Source organism: Crinia signifera, chromosome 3 (genome assembly GCF_055691185.1).
Source record: "Crinia signifera chromosome 3, ASM5569118v1, whole genome shotgun sequence".
In the NCBI taxonomy this organism is placed as follows: Eukaryota; Metazoa; Chordata; class Amphibia; order Anura; family Myobatrachidae; genus Crinia; species Crinia signifera.
In genome coordinates, this window is record NC_139219.1 from 124277053 (window position 1) to 124298706 (window position 21654).

A 21654-nucleotide genomic window follows, 5' to 3' on the forward strand; every position below is an offset into this window, starting at 1 on the left:
TCCAAGATTCTTATTTTAAGTTTCCTTTTTGTTTTTCCGATGTAAATGTGGTTACATGGACATTTCAAGTGATACACTACTCCCTCGGTGGTACAATCAATGTACTCACTTATATTCCATTTTTTACCATATCTATCAAAATAATTTGTTGTGGGTACCATGAAGGGGCATGCTTTGCACTGGCGGCAACAGTAAGAACCCTTTTTGGAAATGAGTGTTTTTTGTATCTTGGAGAGATGGCTCTGGACCAGGACGTCCTTTAGATTATTTGAGCGTCTCCAGCTAATCTGGACTTTCCTGGGAAGGATGTCCACTAAGTCAATATCTGTGTGGAGAACTGGCCAGTGTTTTTGTAAGATCTCGTTAATATACCGCCACTTGTTACTGAAGGTCCCAATGAACCTCACTGGTTCTTCTTTTTGTATTCTGATTTTTGGGGTCAACAGTGATTCTCGAGGGCGTTCTCTTACTTCCTTTTTGGCCTTTTTTACTGATCTTTTGCTATAACCCCTCTGATGGAGTCTTTCACAAAGTTGTTGTTCCCTAATAGCAAAGTCGGTAGTCTGTGAACAGTTTCTTTTAGTTCTTAGGATTTCTCCCTTTGGGATTGCCTTAATGGTGGCTGGATGGTGGCAGCTGGTTGCATGAAGGAGACTGTTCGTGGCAGTTTCTTTACGATAATTGTCTGTGGAAATTTGGCCATTGTCCTCAATTCGTATGCGTAAATCCAGGAAATTGACTTCTTCTTTGCTGCTGTTGCCTGATAGCTTGAGATCTAGGGAATTATGATTCAAGATGTTGATAAAGGTCTCCAGATCTTTTTGATCTCCATCCCATATTAATAGGATGTCGTCTATATATCTGAGATACAGTACGACATGATCCGTATAGATGTTATTAATCTCGCCAAACATGACCTCCCTCTCCCACCACCCCAGGTAAAGGTTCGCATACATTGGGGCACATGCTGTCCCCATCGCTGTCCCCTTTACCTGGAGGTAGTATCTCTCATTGCATGTGAAATAGTTTTTGGTAAGTACAAACTCCAAAAGTTGAATAAAAAATGAGTTGAAATCATTCTGTCTGTTCATACTCAGAAAGAACTCTTACAAATTGTCCTGCTGCAGCCGTCCCACGCTTCGGCGGCTGCCGCTGAATAGGACTGACTCAGTTGCTGTTGATTTAAGAGGAATCTTGCGAGAACTACTGACCTCTCGCGAGAATTCCCCTTTACTTGACTCCCGGCAAAGCCGCCTGGTGGGTGGGAGGGCCACTCAGAAGGCTACGGGGGCTGCATACGGCCCCAGGGCCTGAGGTTCCCCACCCCTGAACTAGATGGTTAAAATTATAACATGGCCAAGAGGAACTGCCTTATGATAAACCAGTTGTCTTTTAAGAGATACAGTATATGCGTTTTTGGAAATGATCCTATTATCTCTCGAGAATAAAGGTATTTTACTTACATTGAATTCTGATTCTATACCATCAATTTCATCCTTATCTTTTTTTTCAGCTAATTTCATATTTTCATATTTGTGATTTAGTTTCCATCCCAGCAAATAATACAAATACATTATCTGTAAGTAGAACAGATTGGATGTTATTACAAATGCTATTTGGTTAAAATAAAGCACTATATATCCTTAAAACATTGACTACAATTAGAATAATAATGACCATAGCTTATTATGATGATAATCATGATTATTTTTACCTGTGACCATCTTTTCTTATTTCGAATCCTCTGTTTGTCCTTCAGGTGAACATATAGCAGATTTCCACAAGGAAGAGTGTACCGCAGCCTTCCACCATACGGTGTAGATACAATCGTTTGTATTTTGTATTTTGCTGTTCTGCTTTGATAAAACACTTCCTTCTTGCTGAGTGTGAAATATCTAAGAAAACATATTTTAATATATTATATGTAAAAATAAATAAAAATGAGCCACAGACCAGCAGGTTTAAGTGTGTTTTATCTGATCTCATCCTTATATAGAGGTTAAAGACATAAACAAAGCAATACCTCATATCCCTGGAGCTATAAATCCTGGACCCACCCAAGATGGAGATTTGCTACAATGGGCTATGCCAAGATGGCAGCTAGTGGGTTTCTAGTGGACCATTAGCACTATCTGAGAGTGAACTAAACATCCGTGATGTGAAATAGGGTAGAAAACAGAGGAGCGGGGGCTTGTTTGACACAAAGGGCCTTATTCTAGTTCACTCTTTCTGACAAAATCCTTCTTAGATGGACAAAACCATGTGCACTGCAGGTGGGGCAGATGTAACATGTGCAGAGAGAATTAGATTTGGGTGAGTTGTTTTGTTTCTGTGCAGGGTAAATACTGGCTGCTTTATTTTTACACTGCAGTATAGATCTCACTTTGAAGTAAAACCCCACCAAATCTAATCTCTCTGCACAAGTAACATCTGCCACACCTGCAGTGCACATGGTTTTGTCCATCTAAGAAGGATTTTGTCAGAAAGAGTGAACTAGAATAAGGCCCAAAGAGAGAAGATGAAGCTGAGCCAGGTCCCTTTCTGATGAGTTTGCCTTCAATCCTACCTTGACACTTGGCAGCTGAAAGGTGATTGGTGAGTTGCTAACAGAATTGTAATCATCTCTGTGGCTAGAGAACAAGCTGCTGTGAGAGGCATGAGGTTTCAAGATAGAGAATGGAGAACAGTGTAGAGTTAAGCCCTTGAGAGAGCCCGGACAGTTTATACAGAGTTGGGCATTTCAGGCAGAGCCGAATTTCCCATTAGGCACGTGAGGCACGTGCCTAGGGACGGCACATGTTTAGGGGTGGCACTTTGATGCCTGTGATAGTACTGTCAGCCCAAAATGTACCAATACCTGCAAAATATTCACTATGCTGTACTATATTCCATCTTAAATAGAGTGTAAATGGATAGGACATGCAGATACTGCCCCTGTAAACTGTCCTACTTAGTAATATGTATTCATAATAACACAACACGCCACAGATAGTGGCTTTTTTTATAAATCCATTATATTGGCTATTATCAAATGAGGGCTTATAAGTAATCCATAAAAATAATACAATTAGGCGGGGAAGGGGCAAACGTTATTGCTGTGCCTAGGGCAGGGTTGCCGACCCTCCCGGAATTTCCGGGAGTCTCCCGAAAATCGGGTACCCCCTCCCGGCCCCCGGAAGGGTGGGCAACCCTCCCGGATTCAGGGGGGACCCCCGCTGACCCCCGGATCGCGGCATTAAAATGCCGCAATCCTCGGGTCTCAGAGGAGGTGGCGGAGCTAAAACGGCACAATCGCGTCATTTTAGCCCCGCCCCCTCCATGGAGATCCCTGAATTCGATGCTTTTAACAGTATGGGGGCGGGGCTTAGTGATGTCACTCGTTAGCCCCGCCCCCGAGCGGCTGCTGAAACTCTCCTCTCGGGGCTTCTCCCGGAGAGGAGAATGTTAAAGTCGGCAACCCTGGCCTAGGGGCGCCCTCATCCCTAAATCCGCCCCTGATTTCAGGGTGAATGTCAATGAGTATTCTTCTACTAACAATAGGGTGATTATAAATGGTATTTTACACACAGTATAGATAAGTGATGTATCCATAGACATATTGTTCACAATGATCTACTACTGTGGGTTGTATTAGAGATGATTATTACCATTACAGCATTGCTTTTTTGAAAATGATATTCAACAAAGTTTAAGCAGTATCCAAAGCTTTTAGAGACGTTTGCATTTGCTATTCAGTATCGTGTGCACATTCATGGTCTCCACCCAGAGACAAGCTCGCACAATCAATAGCCTGCATTTACACATATCAGGAATCAGGAGTATTGGAGAGTGTGCATGTGGTTGTGAGAATATCATGAGTTCTGATATTCCCGTCAGTGGGAAACTGATCTGTAGTTCATATTGTCTGTAGATCTAGTTGTCATAAGTGCTCATCATACGCAGTGCTAATACGCAGGGCCTGATTTTGGTGGACTCTTTGCAGCTGAGACCCCTTTTACACCAAAACGCCGGGTCGCACCCGGCTTTTTTAGACCCAGGTTCAAGCCGGGTGTGACCCGGCGTTTAGTGCAATTTACACCGGGCGGACAGACTGGCCCGCACCCGCGCCCCCCCCCCAGTGCTTGGAGATGACAGGATGATGTCATCTCCAAGCGCCAATCAAAGCCGCCGCCGGACCGGAACGCTGCTGGGGGAAGCCCAGCACTAAGGTAAGCTGCTGGGCTGCCCCCAGTCCCCGCGCACACTCCCCCCGCCGTCGCACAGGAGGTGAATGGATGCCGCACACAGGCATCCGTTCACCTCCCTCCCCCGCTGCTGCTGTCTGCAGAGTATAGCAGACAGCAGCGCCGGCTGTCAGTGTCAGACTTACAATCCGTCCAACCTGCGGACGCTACGGTCCGCAGGTTGGACGTTCCCCATTCATGTAAATGGGAGCCGGGTCATCCGACCCGGCGTTCCCATTTACACTGCCCTCTACCCAGGTCCTAGCCGTGTTCTACCCAGGTCAGGACCTGGGTAGAAGTCCCGTGTAAAGGGACACGGCATTAGGGATTTACACCGCCGAAGATCCGGGTCTGACCCGCCGCTGACCCAGATTTTTCGGCGGTGTAAAAGGGGTATTACTGAGTCCCAGAGTGCTCAACCTGTCGAAACACCCCACCCCCACCGCTGTATCCTCTCCCAATCATGCAAGGTCTTGTGTTATGAAAACACATCCCCTGGCATGTGTCCGCAGGAGAAATCATTACCATCAAATTATTTCTCCCGGGCTCACACATATAAGTCAGTGGATACTGACTTATGTTTGTGTGCTATGGGACGGCATTCGCATGGGAATGCCCAGCATCTGCATGGAGAGGCCCATGAAATGCTGGGGGTTCCTATGTCAGAGTATTGTATTGTACTTTGATATTGTGGTTCCTCTATCCTTTCATATCTTGTCTTCTATAGAGTGTGATATTATTAGTTTCCTAGTCTCATATAATTTCTTAATGTTCTTACTCCTCCATGATTTTTATCAATGTTTCTGTGCAAGGACTTTTATCTGTGGTCTTATATATTTTATATAGCCATTTATGTATTTATTTATTTACTAGTAATTGGAGCAGTTTTTTTTTTAAAATTCAATAGAGAATAAATTCAGATGCCTGTGATATGGGGGTTTATTCTAGTTCATTCTTTCTGACAAAATCCTTCTTAGATGGACAAAACCATGTGCACTGCAGGGGGGCAGATGTAACATGTGCAGATAGAATTAGATTTGGGTGAGTTATTTTGTTTCTGTGCAGGGAAAATACTGACTGCTTTATTTTACACTGCAATATAGATCTCACTTTGAAGAAAAACCCCACCCAAATCTAATTCTCTCTGCACAAATAACATCTGCCCCACCCGCAGTGCACATGGTTTTGTCCATCTAAGAAGGATTTTGTCAGAAAGAATGAACTAGAATAACCCCCATAGTCTGGATCCCAATGAGCAGCTGCTAGAGGGCAGGGGTAGTCAGGCCCTACAAAGCAGAAAAACACAATAGAATAGAAATATAGCAGCGCTACTACTACAATAAAAAAAAAAAGCAGGGTTTATGTAAATATGAACCATTACTTTCTAAAAAAGAACATACGGTACTTGTGAGTTATCCGGGCGCCCGATTTTTGGTCGTATACGCATCGCGTCGCATCGCATGGCATCGTATGTTAACCTAATGGCATGCGATGCGACGCGACGAGATGACCACCCGAACCCGATTTCGCATCGCGTCGCATCGTATGTTAACCAAATGGCATGCGATGCGACGCGAGGAGATGACCACCCGAACCCGATTTTACATCGGGTACCATGTAAAGTGATCACGTCGCATCGCATGTTAACCACATGGCATGCGATGCGATGCGATACCACCCGATTTTAGCAGTGTAAAACCCCCAAGAAAGTGTCCCAAAAAGTGACACAATGTCAGTCCCATCCCCATTGTTAACGCCACTCCACTATCAACGTGAACCCGAAGCGTGGCGAGCGCAGCGAGCCCGCGAGGGGCGGCGGTACGCGTCCTCCGACCTTTTCATGCCCTACTATGCACTAGGGCGTGGAGTGAGAATATAATAGTGTGGCGAGCGCAGCGAGCCACCGAGCCCGAAGCGTGGCGAGCGCAGCGAGCCCCGCGAGGGGACACGGATACCTTCACAGGTAAGCACGTCCCTTCGCGGGCTTCCCAGGTGTCCACGTCGCCATGGACACCTGGGAAGCCCGCGAAGGGACGCGCTTACCTGTGAAGGTATCCGTGTCCCCTCGCGGGGCTCGCTGCGCTCGCCACGCTTCGGGCTCGGTGGCTCGCTGCGCTCGCCACACTATTATATTCTCACTCCACGCCCTAGTGGATAGTAGGGCATGAAAAGGTCGGAGGACGCGTACCGCCGCCCCTCGCGGGCTCGCTGCGCTCGCCACGCTTCGGGTTCACGTTGATAGTGGAGTGGCTGTGAGCATCCAATATCATTCATCAATATCATGCATATCTGACACATTAAGGACAACTGAATTAAAGGGAATAACTGTGTAATTAACATATTAATGAAATAAATTAGAATAACAAACAATCACAAAGCACACAATAATCAATCAACATCATTATTTATCAAGTAACGTGAGCGCATGCAGAATGCGCTCAAATGCGCTGTCTCCCGCCAGGCACTTTCGCCACACGAACTCCTGCATGTAGGAATCAAGATGATGGCGGGCTGTGCCCCGCTGGCGTTTGTTGCGCCATTTTGCACAACCCCACAGTCTCTCAATGTTCTGGGTGTGTGCACCAGTCTCTGGGTCTACAAAATTAAACCGATGATTGACCCGCAAGTGGCTGTAACCAGCCCGCTCCAGTTCAGTAGTTTGGTAGGCGCGCCAGCAATCACTGACGATGGTGCTGCCAGGTGCCACGTGCTCCACAATTGCACCGAGGAGAGTGGGTGCATCTCGCTTGGCAACTGCGACCATGAAACAGTCCCCTGTCTCCCGGCACACTCCTCCGAACACCCACTGCTGTGGGAGTACTCTGCCAACATTGGCTTTGCGCTTCACAAACAGTGTTTCGTCAACCTCCACCATTTGCCCTGGGCCTCCAATCTGCCGTTGAGGCTGTGCCATCAAGTCACATTGGCATGCCTCCCGCATCAAGGCGTTATAAAAAATGGTGCTTTTGTTGCATAGCTTTAAATTCTTAGCACAGAACTCTATCGACGTCAGTTCATCGCACCAGCAATAGATGAAGCGCAGGATAGTCATGAATGGGAGCCTGCACCCAGGATAGAATAGGGAGGCCCGCAGACTCTGTTTTTTGCTGCAACTTTTAATGTAGCAGCGCCATTTGCGCTCTTTCAGGGACAGGCGCATAGGGTGGCCATTTGGGCATGTGGCAGTCAATGGGAGCAGCCCTTTCTCCTGCAGGAATACGACTGTCTCTTCCTCAGTTTTTGGGAGGCTGAAGATGCCATCAACCAAAGCCATTTTGGGAATAATGGTGTAAGGGCCAAAATGGGGCAGGTGTAAGGGGCCAAATGGGGCAATATTGGGGCAAATGTCCAAAAATTCACCTCACAAATATACACCAACGCTGTAAAACACTATCTCTCTGTAAATCACTTGCTCTCTCCTCTGGAAACTACCTCACACTGTTTTTCTGCCAGATGTGCCAGAGGGCGGGTTTAAAAATGGGCGGGAAGTGTTAACATCGCGTCGCATCGCATGCCATTATAATAAGGCATACGATGCGACGCGATGGCAAAACGCGTCGCGTCGCATCGCATCGCATCGTATGCCTTATTATAATGGCATGCGATGACCACATCGGACGCCCGGATAACTCACAAGTACCGAACATACCACTATAATTGTTACATAAACAATGGCATGAATAAAATTATATATAAAACATTATATTGTAGCCTCATTACAGGTACAGTTTAGAGGGGCATTGAAATATAGAGAAGTGTTATTTGATGGGTAGGTAAGTGCACTTTACCATAGGTTACATTTGCTTCCATTGAAGAAAAGATGCAGTTGGAACCCTCAGGGAGTGCCGAGGTACTCTCTAGTGTTACGGTGTCCTTTTTGTAAACCGCTGGAGGAAGATGAACGGCAATGTTTGGAGCCCACAAACAGGTATCAAAGTCCTCACTAATATTACGGTATCATACTGTAAACCGCTGGAGGATATGTCGTGATGTACCTTTGGTGTTGGATTGGGCGTCCTCTCACATGGATGGCTGCAGATTGCTTTGGCCGCCAGAGGTATCCCAGGAGGGGAATGCCGGATGAGTTAACCAACTGGTCATGGAAGCAAAAGGGGGGGGGTTTCCTTGTAGCGATATCCTTTTTCAAGGCTACTGCAGGTACGCGACAGGTGTTTTGCTTCAATACCAGGATATCACTACAAGGAGCGGATCATTCTTCCATCATTACTTTGCTTCATTGTCTATTGGGGACCCCCCCTCCTTTTGCTTCCACGACCAGTTGGTTAACTCATCCGGCATTCCCCTCCTGGGATACCTCTGGCGGCCAAGCAATCTGCAGCCATCCATGTGAGAGGACGCCCAATCCAACACCAAAGGTACATCAGGACATATCCTCCAGCGGTTTACTTTTGGATTCCGTAATACTAGTGAGGACACTGATACCTGTTTGTTGGCTCCAAACATTGCCGTTCATCTTCCTCCAGTGGTTTACAAAAAGGACACCATATCTGTAGAGAGGACCTCGGCACTCCCTGAGGGTTCCAACTGCATCTTTTCTTCAATGGAAGCAAATGTAACCTATGGTAAAGTGCACTAACCTACCGATCAACACTTCACTATATTTGAATGCCCCTCTAAACGGTACCTGGTAATGAGGCTACAGTTTAATGTTTTATATATAATTTTATTCATGTCATTGTTTATGTAACAATTTTTAGTGGTATGTTTTATTTTTAGAATGTAAAGTTTAACATTTACATAAATCCTGCTTTTGTTTTTTATTGTAGTAGTAGTACTGCTATATTTCCATTCTAAAATGGTAGGAAGGCCCTGCTCACAAGCTTACAATCTATAGAATTATTAATGAACATAAGATAGTACTCATCAATACTATATTTAATGTTTATTGATATTCTTCAGTATTAGCGTATATTTTGTGTTTGATTTTAAAATTGATTTAAAATGACTGATATTGAATCAAATGGACATTTTTCAATCATCAAATCACACATTACTAGGATTTGATTTTGAAATTGATTTTTAAATTGAATTTGAAGTTGTTTGATTTTGACTAGTGATTTTGTTTTCAGTTTAGGATATCTATTTCAAAATCTAACATAAACTCACGTATAAAATCTAATAAAAAAATTGATTCATGCACAGGACCCATTCTGTGTATGTGCAGAATGAGTCCTCCATTGTCCCACATAGTGCTACAGCCTGTCACCATTGGGGGGTGGGGAATACAAAGATGCAGGAGCAATGTGCAATATGGGGGTGATTTTGGTCTGTTAGGATGGGGCCAAATTTGGCCCAGTTACGATGGTTTGGGGACTGCATATGTGCAGGTCCCCTTTTGCGAACAGCTTAGGCGACTTGCAATTGTCAGGGAGCTGGAAAGGCCGGAGGTGGACGGCGGCGGGGTCGAGTGTCACCCATGGGATCGCCAGCTTTCATGGGCATCCCATGAAAACATTGGGCATTCCTATGGGTAGCAAGAGGGAAAAAGTGTGCCAGAGTGGGTGGCTGATGTCATATAAATACCTGTCTTCATCTTTGCAGCTGCAAATAAAATTAAGTCTACACTGACTTTTATTTGCAAAGGATATTTACCATTATATCAGTGATTGTCCATGCCACATAACAATCCAGTCCATTTACAGAAAACACACACACTATACATGTATATATATTTTTTTACATTTAAATGGATGTGTCAGGACTCGGGTCTCTGGTGTTCCTGGCTTTGACAGCAGTGGGCTGTGGATGCTGGGAACTGGAACACTGGGGGTTTGAGTCAAGGACAGTTCATATATCACTGGCACTGCGGGCACAGCTAGGTGGGGGAGTTGACAAGACTCTGATCAGAGGCGTGAAGTCTAACACCACCAACGGATTTCACCAAGGACCCCCATAAGGAGGTTTGGATTCCACTGCATTCGGTAGTGAGTGCTAGTGAGCTTGGAGCTGAGGAACTTGGAGCATGGTAAATGGACTGTGTCGGCCTGGAGAGCCGGAGAGATGATGACAGCTTGGGAGCTGGGTGAGAAGTGGATGGCCTAGGAGCCGTCACAGAGTGTTGGCGGCCTGGGAGCCAGAGGAATGTTGTTGGCCTGGGAGCCGGAGGGATGTTGACGACCAGGGAGTCAACACGGACTGTAGACAGCCTGGGAGCCAGATATGTGTTGATGACAAGGGAGTCGACACAGACTGTTGACGACCTGGGAGTCGACACATCAGTTGATGGCCTGGGAGCCGGCATGGACTGTTGATGACCTGGGAGTCAACATGGCAGTTGACGGCCTGGGAGCCGACATGGCAGTTGACAGCCTGGGAGCCAACACGGTGTGTGGATGGCCTGGGAGCTGCTGGAGAGTCTGTCTGTCCTAAGAGCCAGGAGTGTACGTTGGCCTGGGAGCCAATGGAGAGTCCGTCTGGCCTAGGAGCCAGGAGTGTATGTTGGCCTGGGAGCCTATGCAAAGTCCGTCTGGCCTAGGAGCCAGGAGGGTACATTGGCCTGGGAGCCAATGGAGAGTCTATCTGGTCTGGAAGCCAGAAGGGTATGTTGGCCTGGGAGCCAATGGAGGGCACTGTCGGTCAGGGAACCAATAGTGTATTCTTCAGCCTGGGAGCTGGGGATCATTGCAGAATCGACCTGGGAGTCGATGACGGCAGTGTCGACCTGGGAGTCGATTACAGTAGCGTCGACCTGGGAGTCGATGACGGTAGCGTCGACCTGGGAGTCGATGATGGCAGAGTCGACCTTGGAGTCGATGATGGCAGAGTCGACCTGGGAGTCGATGACGGCAGAGTCGACCTGGGAGTCGATGATGGCAGAGTCGACCTGGGAGTCGATGATGGCAGAGTCGACCTGGGAGTCAATTACGGCAGAGTCGACCTGGGAGTCCATGGTCCTGTGCTGCACTCGGGAAGCTGACTATAAGCTGGATGCTGGAGATAATATAATACCAACTATAGCAGGTGGAATGAACCAGGCAAGGTGGTAGTAACAACAACAGCAGCAGCAGCAGGATGAGGTTCACTGTAGCAGGTAATCAGGAGCCTTGGAGTCAGTCTCTGGGAAACTTTCAGGAGAATGACAAGTGAGGTTTAGAGTTGACACCTGTGTTGACTAGGGAGTTAAAGATGGTGATGGCCCTTTAAGACCTGTAGCAAACTCTGCAGAGAGATGCTGGAGTGCTCTATCCTCTTCACGGGTGCCGGACGGGTTCCCGACAGTCGGGATCCTGACAGTCATTTACCCGACGTCGGGATCCCGACTGTCAAAACGCCGACAGCCGGGTGCCCGACGGCCACCCGCTATTTTCCCTTGTGTGGGTCCACGACCCCCATAGAGTGAGAATAGGATAGGTGGCTCGCGTAGCGAGCCACCGTGCCTGCAGCGTGGCGAGCGCAGCGAGCCCGCAAGGAGCTTTTTTGCGCTCGCCATGCTGTCTGACTCCGGGCAGTCGGGAAAGTAACCTGGCAGGTGGAGAGAGCCTTGGTAACAGCAGGTAGCAGCAGCAGATTGCACAGAAAACTACAGGGACTCTGGGGACTTGGAATGCTGAGGACTGGATACACACAGGGATCAGACTAGTTGTTCAAGGCCCTGAGCTGTTCTCAAGTGAGTCCTTATATCCCCCTAGGTAGCTGGGGATTGGCTACTGACCGCAGCAGCGATTAGGTCACAACCAGGAAGTGGTATTACTTGAATATACATGGATCATGTGACCAGTGCTGAAGTCAGGGAGCCTCACAGGTGATTACTCAAGGAGGAATGCAGAGCAGCTGCTGCAGCAGCATGGACACAGACAAGCCTGGAAACATTGGAAACCAGAAAACAAACGTGAACCAAGTCAGGTTTGTGAAAGGACGTGATATGCTTGAACATTTATTTTTATTTTTTTATATGCATGTGATAGAATCATAAATTAATCTACTGATCTACTGTACATGTTTTTTAATCAATATTTAACTATATTCACATGTTACATACCTTTGATACTAACTTTTACGCGGTTATTACCCTTTATCCATGTTAGTTTTTGCAATTTGTAAAGTGACTATGTTTAAGCAACATATCTGTGCATATCAGTGGCGTAAAAGAAAATTTTGCTCCCCCCCCGCTGGGACAATTCCCCCCCCCCCGTTAAAAGACAAGACCCCCCCCCGGGGAGCTGGCAGGGGGGTTGTGCGGCGCGGGGGTACCTGTGGTCAGGGAGATCCTGGAGGTCACTCCCTGTGGCGCTGGAGGTCACTACCGTGCGGCGGCGCGGGAAGCGCTTCTAACTTTGAAAACACTGGCCGCACACTGATTGGCTGAGATTCAGCCAATCAGCATGCGCCCAGTGTTTTCAAAGTCAGAAGTGCTTCCCTTGCCGCCGCACGACGGTAGCGCAGTATTTCCACTTCACTGCAGGGACCCGGGCAACATCATACTCAGCCGTGCCGCAGGGACCTCCAGCCTCTCCCTGACCACAGGTACCCCCGCGCTGCACAGACCCCCCTGCCAGCTCCACGCTGCACCCAAAAGCAGTGGGGAGCTGGCGAAGAAACAATAGCGCCCGCAGACCCCTGGGGCCTCCCCGCCACCGCGGGGGCTGCGGCCCTATAGTTACGCCACTGGTGCATATAGTTATATACATTATCACCGGATGTCAGCTGCCCGCCCACTTCTTTCTGATTGTGCACGCATATGTAAGGTTGCTCAGAACAACCTTACATATGCGTGCATGTTCCACATCATTCGATGGTCGCCGAACGTACGCACCTTGCGAATGGTGGGCCGGCGTACCACCATTTGCAATTCGGGGTTAGGTTGACTCGCAAGGATGCGAATTAACCAGAATAACCTCTCTAGATGTGCTTTGTTATAGTGCCTGTACATTTTTTCTATTACTGAATGGTATACATACATGTGTTATGTATACATACTTTCGGAGTCGATATTCTTACGATATTTGCTGCTTTTGGCCTACATCACAAAACTTACCAGGAAAACTAAACAATCTCAATATGTATAGTTTGGAGCAGAGAAGGGAAAGGGGGACATAATAGAAACTTTCAAATACAGTATATCAAGGGTTATAACAAGGTCCAGTAGGGAAACATTTTTCAAAGGTCGGGAAGTATTATAACAGGACATGTACTGACACTGAAGGGAGGGAGGTTCAGGGGAAATTTGAGGAAAACTTTACTTCACAGAAATTGTAGTGGACAAGTGGAATAGCCTCCCATCAGAGGTGGTAAACATAATGATATCCTTATATAGAAATAAGGAGCCATCTAGATGGGCCAAATGGTTCTTATCTGCAACATATTCTATGTTTCTATGTAACCGAGAAACTGTCACCCTTTCATAAATTTTTATTCAACATAATGACATGTAGTTTACATTATATATGAAATATAATCTTTTATTACATAACATTTTTTATTTTAATTTATACAAATGTGAGTGACACTTGCATTTTTAGTGGATATTTTGCGCCTCTCTCACAGAGATGTTGGCACTCAAAGGTTTAAGTAAAAAAAAGACGTGTAAAATTTTGAAAATCAGCAATTTGACACCTTTTAAGGGGATGCAGTTACAATTGCGGCGGTCAAAATCCCGAAGCCGGAATCCCGACTGCCGAAATCCTGACACTTTCTCCCTCTGTGGGTATCCACGACACCCATAGAGGGAGAATAAATTAGTGTGCCGAGCGTAGCGAGGCACCGCGCCCGCAAGGCGGGGCGATCCACGTCCCCCCTTGGTCGGGATTTCGGCACCGGGATTTTGAACGCCTGGATTCCGACCCCTGGGATTTAGAACCAATCCCCTTTTAAGAACCTCCAGTACTTTCTTCGTGTTCACTACCAACTTTCTATATGGTTCTTGTATCTCAATTGTGACTTTTGTGGGGGTTCAAGATGGTTTTGTGGAAAAGTAGTAATGTCAGCATGATTGCCATTTCTACTTTAAACTTACAAGGTGTGCTCATTTATGTGATGTATGCAATTTTCAAAATGCACACTCTCCTTCGCAAACTTGATAGTAATAGCATGAAAGTGTATTCTCACCTGTAAACGTCCTCAATTACAGTAACCAGGTCTTCCACATATCTGTTGACACATCTTTTCTTTTTGCCATTTTCATACTCAGAATCATCAACAAAAGCATCATCAAAATAAATGTGTGCCTCAAAGTTGAAAGTGTCATCCTCCATCGAAGACTTGTATTTGTCCAGCCTGAGAGAGGAATAAAAAAAATGGAAATGATGCTTCTGACAAGTCATACCCTGCATACAAATAATAAATTGCCAGTACACTTATATTATCACTCCTATTTAATTCAGAATTTTGTCCACCATTATATAAAGTAGAGTGCGGTTTGGTTCTTCAGCTCCCGTATTTGGTTACAGACTCCCAGCATCCTGGCTCTGTTCAGCTTTCGGTGGCCCTGAGCCACCCTACTATTACCTCCACATCACCGTCCTGGAACACCATTAAACACAGTGACATTTCCTCTACCATGCATCTAAATCTGATCTTCAACAATATGGGGATGCATGCATATGTGAAGAAAATCTATTGTCTGTTTGTATAGATATAGGCCTAATGAGCCACGGAGCGATATTCAGCCACTTTCTGATCGATTTCTCATAATATTACTAAATTGCACAGAAAATGGTTAAACATTGATGTGTGTGGAGCCGATCTCCCTCGCCCACCATCTTCACTCTGTGCAAGCTGTGGGAGTTTGAGGATATGCCGCTGAAGACTCTGGACTTGGTAAGTATTTTTTTTCCCACTGTGTCACCAACATTTACTTGCGTTTTTTTGGAGGGACCCTCACTATATCATCAACGCTTAAATGTTTGGGAGGAACCCCCACTATATCACCAATACTTTGTTTGGTTACATGTTTTTTTTTGGGGGGGGGGGGGAACTATATCACCAACGCTTATATGGTATAGGTATTGACTATAATGACAAACCTATGTACTGTAGATATTACGGTACTTATATGTTAGTTGGGCGCCCAGTATAGTTAGTACGCTCATACCCCCACTATCCATGTCGGCATGGAGTTGACTTTATATAGTGTGGCGAGCGCAGCGAGCCACCAAGCCCGAAGCGTGGCGAGCATAGCGAGCCCCACGAGGGGATGCGGAAAACTAAGCAAATAGCTTAGTGGGCGCCCAACTAACATATAAGTACCAATATTACTTTCTGACACCTTTTTAGTGAACTAACAATGAGGGTACTTGGACCAAGGTTTTTTGGCCTTCTTTTGGTTTAATGTTGGGAAAAATGAAGGCCCTTCTGAAATACCTGAATATTGATGCAAGAATTTTCTGCATTTCATTAAATGTCTCATGCCACATTGTGGCACATAAATAGATCATCACATTATCCGTGGAGCTGTAAAAACACATAAAAAAATGTAAATATATCTTAGGTCACTTAAAAGAAACTAAACATTATTTTAGTGTGCAACAGTGGGGAAAGTAATGTACTATTATAGTAAAATTATTTCAGAGTGCATGTCACCTTCTTCTATCATCAACCAGCTCTCCTTCTCTGCTTTCCTTTTACTGATAATTAGGTTATTTACGCCTTGTAAATAACCTAATTATCAGTAAAAAAATTACATTTTTATCCGTCATTAAAATAAAAACCAGAAGATATATGGCTTCCCCCTAATGCTCTAACAGTAAACACAGCCATTTATGTGCTCTTTTCTCTTTGTGTTTTACATACACACACACACACACACACACACACACACACACATATATATTTATTTATAATACAAGACAGCCGGCACTCAAACCCAAAAATCAGCTGTCCTGGTGCCACTCACAAATGAGTATATCAGTCCAATAGAAGGCACTCAGAGACTTTGTGTAGTTATAAAACCCATATTTAAGTAAATGTTTTTGTGCTGTATTTATGGACGGGACTATGGGGGTTATTTTGGTTCACTCTTTCTGTCAAATTCCTTCTTAGATGGACAAAACCATGTGCACTGCAGGGGGGCAGATGTAAAAGGTGCATTAGAGTTGGGTGAGTAATTTTGTTTCTGTGCAGGGAACATACGGACTGCTTTATTTTTACACTGCAATATAGATCTCACTTTGAAGTAAAACCCCACCCAAATCTAATTCTCTCTGCACAAGTAACATCTGCCCTCTGCAGTGCACATGGTTTTGTCCATCTAAGAAGGAATTTGTCAGAAATAGTGAACTAGAATAACCCCCCTACGTCCCAAAAACGTTTACTTAAAAATACAGGTTTTATCCCTTTACAAAGTCTCTGATTGCCTTCTATTGGACTGATTGGACCGATATAATATCTACTGTATAAAGTCTAACTATTCCAGTTTGAAATGTAATATAGTGCAATATAAATATACTAACTTCTACATAACATTTCTGTAAAAATTACTAATGAACGATTTATAGGAGATTATGTATTGTATAGAAATTATATTTTAAATCTTTTATAATATAATATATTCTAAAAACACGATATCTCTTACCTTACGTATCTTGAATCCAACATGTTCTTGTTTAATTTACTTCTTATGTTGAGAAGCGAGGACTGATCAATAAAGACAGCTTCATACAAGCGACGGCCAAACAATTTAGTTGTTCTTTCAATGCTATGACCCTTTAATTGATACACTTTATAGGTAGCAAAGAGGAGTCCTATATACCCACATGTGGCACTTATAAACATGACTATGACATGGTTTGAAGTGTTAATAATATTTACTATTTGGCACATATGGTGGGTTATTTCCAAGAACAAATCTTCAACCAACGTGCCTCTTTCAAACAATATAGGATTTTGGCAAAAATAGGACAACGTTTCTGCTTCCTTTAAATCAGCAATGAGGGCCAAGATCAAGCCTAAGATAATTGTTACCGTTGATGAAATCAAGGGAAAATTAAATACTTTTTTAACATTGCGCATTTTACATGCAACAACTCCAAACCAATGGCAGAAAGCAGAGCTCAGAGCCTGGATGCCAAAGAGGCTGAGTACCAAATATCGTTCATTCAAGGTTGTAGTCGTTATGGCATCCCACTGCTGTCCTTGTAGTGGAATATAAATCCCCACCACAGCCACTGTGACCACGATTCTTACAATGCTGCCAAACATATAGAGAACGTTCCTTTCATTGTTTTCTGGTTTTATATCACATCCTGCATTTACTTGTGGTATAAAATTTTCATACCAATTTATTGATACTAAATTTGTTAGAATTATTGTAACTGCATAAAATATAATGTTATGGCAATATTCACCTAGATAGTACATAAGAAAGAATAGTATATGGCCAGTTAGAAGAAAAATAAAAGAACAAATAGCCATATACCATCTGCCATTTCTCTTCTTGATTTGATTATATATGTGTAATGCTGCAGGAAGAAAGCAAACACTGCTAAGGACTGTGATGTTAGTAAATAGGTTGAAACGAGGCATGGCCACTATGATGAGCAGTGAGGATCCAAGGGCAACAAGAAATTCCACAGCAAACACCTGTTTGGAAAACAAAAAGTTGTCCATTTTTTAAATATTATTATACACATGACTGAATTTCATTATCCCCAAAAACATTATTACAAAATCAAATAATAGTCTAGTAAACATATGTTTAAAATAAATACACATTGAGATGTGGTACATGGTCTGACTTAAAGGACTCTGCTTCTGGAGCTATAGGTGTGATATATGAAAATGTAAGTTGCGCATGATTGTGCAAGCCCTGCACACTGTAACCACCATTGGTGGTTAAAAACTGTACACCATTGGTGCGCAATTGCATCCACCATTAACAATTGCACCCCCCCCCCCCCCCCTAGGAAAGTGGCAGAGGCTCTATCTGAACATGGCCTGCACAGAAGAGTCTATGTTCCAGAGAAGACAGTCTGTCTGCAGTGACACACCCATGACAGGCCGATGATAGACCCATCAGGCCATCTGGGGGTATAGTGTGTATTACAATTATATTATTTCCTTTCAAATCAAGGGGGTAACATCAGCATATCTAAATATATTTTGAGGTAAAAGGTAAAAAAGTTCCCTGACCCCTGCCCCATCACATTAATATTTACAGTGAATGTGAAAGGTTGGTTTCTCAGTAACAAGCTTTATTAGACAATTCTGAGCAACAATCTTACCTTCAGCAGACAAACTTTGCTTGGATTGGAAGAATGAGTAAATGCCACCTTCCACAGACTTTGGATAAATGTTAGTGTGTATGGTACAATCAGCACTGCTCCCAGTAACAGGGAACACAATGGTTTGTTGGAAACAATATTGGAATCTTCACCATTCAACATAATTAGAAGAAGAAGACAAATCTAGATTGAAATAAAAAAAAAATAATCAGACAAATTAAGAATTAAATTTTTTAATTTATAAGGGTGCTTAAACAAAGATGCGTTTATTGTCATCAATCTACTGTGTAGCAGCATTTCTCAAATTGTGGGTCCTGACCCCAAAGTGGGTCGCGACCATCTCCGCATGGGGTCACGCCTCCATTTCGCTGACCATCATACTGATGAATTTCTTAGACAGTGATACAAACAGTCTGAAAAATCACATTGAATTGGCTGTTACTTGAGGCTCCTCGCATCATTTTGTGCCACCACAATGCTGCCATGCATTTTCCATCTGCTGACCACAGGTGTGTGGTAAGCTTCTGGTAACTTACTGGGGTCCTTTAATAATTATTATGGTACTTGTTTCCTAGCACGGCCACAATCGCATTGATCTTGTGCCCTTAATAGTGGTATGCGATGGCCCCCGACGCGATGGACCCGATTTCCCATTGAAATGCATTGAAAAGTTAAAAAATCGCGTCGGTCGCGTCGCATGCGGCTAAATAAGCATTAAATGGTCCCGACACGATGCCCCCGATTTCCCATAGGGAACAATGTTAAATGGCTCAATTTACCCAAATCAACAGGGAACAATGTTAAATGGTCCAGAAACCCCCCAAAACACCCCTGAACAGTGAAATGGCCCCCCAAAATTAGTTAACGCCACCCCACGATCAACGTGAACCCGAAGCGTGGCAAGCGCAGCGAGCCCGCGAGGGGGGGCGGTACGCGTCCTCCGACCTTTTCATACCCCCACTATCCACGTCGGCGTGGAGTTGAGAATAGAATAGTGTGGCGAGCGCAGCGAGCCACCGAGCCCGAAGCGTGGCGAGCGGACGCGTATACCTTCACAGGTAAACGCGTCCCCTCGCGGGCTTCACAGGTGTCCGCGTCGCCACGGACACCTGTGAAGTCCGCGAGGGGACGCGGATAACTGTGAAGGTATCCGCGTCCCCTCGCGGGGCTCGCTGCGCTCGCCACGCTTCGGGCGCGGTGGCTCGCTGCGCTCGCCACACTATTCTATTCTCAACTCCACGCCGACGTGGATAGTGGGGGTATGAAAAGGTCGGAGGACGCGTACCGCTGCGCTCGCCACGCTTTGGGTTCACGTTGATCGTGGGGTGGCGTTAACTAATTTTGGGGGGCCATTTCACTGTTCTGGGGTGTTTTGGGGGGTTTCTGGACCATTTAACATTGTTCCCTGTTCATTTGGGTAAATTGAGGCATTTAACATTGTTCCCTATGGGAAATCGGGGGCATCGCGTCGGGACCATCGCATGCGATTTTTTTAGCACGCATGCGATGCGACCGATGAGATTTTTTTACCTGCGATGCCCCAGATTAGAATCGGTGTGGCCGTGCTAGGAAACAAGTACCATTATTATTGTCTGATGTGGTCCCAGAGGAAAATAGTTTGAGGAACCCTGATCTATAGTATCTAAAGAATTCAGAGGGAAAAAAGCAACGCAACTGGAACCAGGTCCAGCTCAGTGAGCCCAGGCCTAGTTATGCTCAGGAGGGGGGACCTCACGCCATTTTTTTAAACACAAAATCGCAAATATCCTCAAATTTGCACTTTATCACACTTTTTTGCCCGGAATTCGCATCTCATTAAATATGCGCATTCCCGGGAAAAATTGTGATTTTAAAAAGTGCGATAATGTGCGATTTCGGAAAATGCGATAAAATTGCATCCTATTAAATGTCACCTAGAGTTTACCTCATGGTGAAAATTACAAATGACCAAATACTGTAGCTCTGGATGCTAAAATTGGAGCTTTCCTCAGGTTATAAATACTGCACCTAATTGAATTCCCTACATATACCCCTTTTCACAGTGCACAAACGGGGTGATTCAGACCTGATCCTAAGGGTTTGCGCATTCAGCGAGTTTCACACTTGCCAAGGTGTTGGCTCCAGGATCGGTGGGCAGGAGGCGGGCATGGGGCGGAAGCAGGGAATGCTCATCATTTTATGGGCGCACCCATAGAAACGCTGGACATATCTCTGTCAATGCAGGAGTGCCCATGCCTGCCTGAGGTGGGCGGCTGACATCTGAAGTCATCAGGAAGCAAACGCTTGAAAAGCCAGTCCAGGCTAAATGTGCCCATATACGTTACAATTGTTGTATACAATATTGCATCTTATCACATCTCCATTTTGCGATGAGATGAGATAAGATCTTGTACAAAAAGTATGTGCTGCACATACTTTTTGTACTAGATCTCATCTCATCGCATAACCGAGATGCGATGAGATGCGATATTGTATACAATATTGTATACAATAACTGTAACGTGTATGGGCACCTTAATTTTTCTTTGCGAACAGTGGTGAAATCATCGAATGATTTCTCTCCCGTTTGGCTGCATGCAAGCTGATGTGAATCCATGCTAGGAATGTTCAGCAGGACAGCGGGCGGAGGTCTGACCTGGGTTTGCGATGTGAAAGCCGTATAAGTGTTCCTGATAAAATGTAAAAAGTAAGCCTTTACATAACTGATATATCTGTTGTTATCAATTAATTTCAGCTAATGGTCTATGAAGTATACTTTAATAGTATATGTGTAGTGGACTAGAAGATACTGTACCAAGTATTGACATATAGTACCTTGCTGAGAAATCCAGTTGCTAAAACTAAGAGACCAACAGCGATGCATGTCAGCCATATTAGGACACCAGTGCATCGCCCTGTCTTTTCTTCTCCATCATCCACTGGTAGCACCAGAAATGGATCCCAGCTTCTTTTCAATCTATTTGGGACAATAAAGACATCACATATTTATCTAAATATCCTGCTGTTAATGAGCACAAATATATATATATATATATATATATATATATATATTTATCTTAGTGTAAAATATCCTATCAATTATGTTAAACAAATTATTATTTAGCATTGCATAAATAAACATACAAAACAATTATGATTGTCTATAATTCAGCCATGTGTCTGTATGTATTCTTAAACCAGATCCCACACACTTGCTCAAAGGTGTTACACAGTTTGACAGTGTTCAATACATTAATGAATTAATTAATTACTGG

General features: G+C 44.6%; 1 protein-coding gene across 5 annotated transcripts in view; it reads right to left on the bottom strand.

The window, feature by feature from the left end:
• Positions 1–21654, bottom strand: part of LOC146063759 (chitin synthase chs-2-like) — a 75675-nt gene that overhangs the window by 42199 nt on the left and 11822 nt on the right. For all 5 annotated transcript variants that reach the window (XR_014471656.1, XR_014471657.1, XR_014471655.1 and 2 more), the window contains exons 2-8: positions 21215–21356; positions 18401–18583; positions 16753–17759; positions 15543–15632; positions 14289–14456; positions 1715–1895; positions 1464–1577 (exon numbers count right to left, since the gene is read on the bottom strand). Coding sequence is in view for 2 of the 5 variants with exons in the window: in XM_083176467.1 (XP_083032593.1) it covers positions 1464–1577; positions 1715–1895; positions 14289–14456; positions 15543–15632; positions 16753–17759; positions 18401–18583; positions 21215–21356 (1885 nt within the window). In the remaining 3 variants the exon portion in view is untranslated. The remainder of the gene's footprint in view (positions 1–1463; positions 1578–1714; positions 1896–14288; positions 14457–15542; positions 15633–16752; positions 17760–18400; positions 18584–21214; positions 21357–21654) is intronic.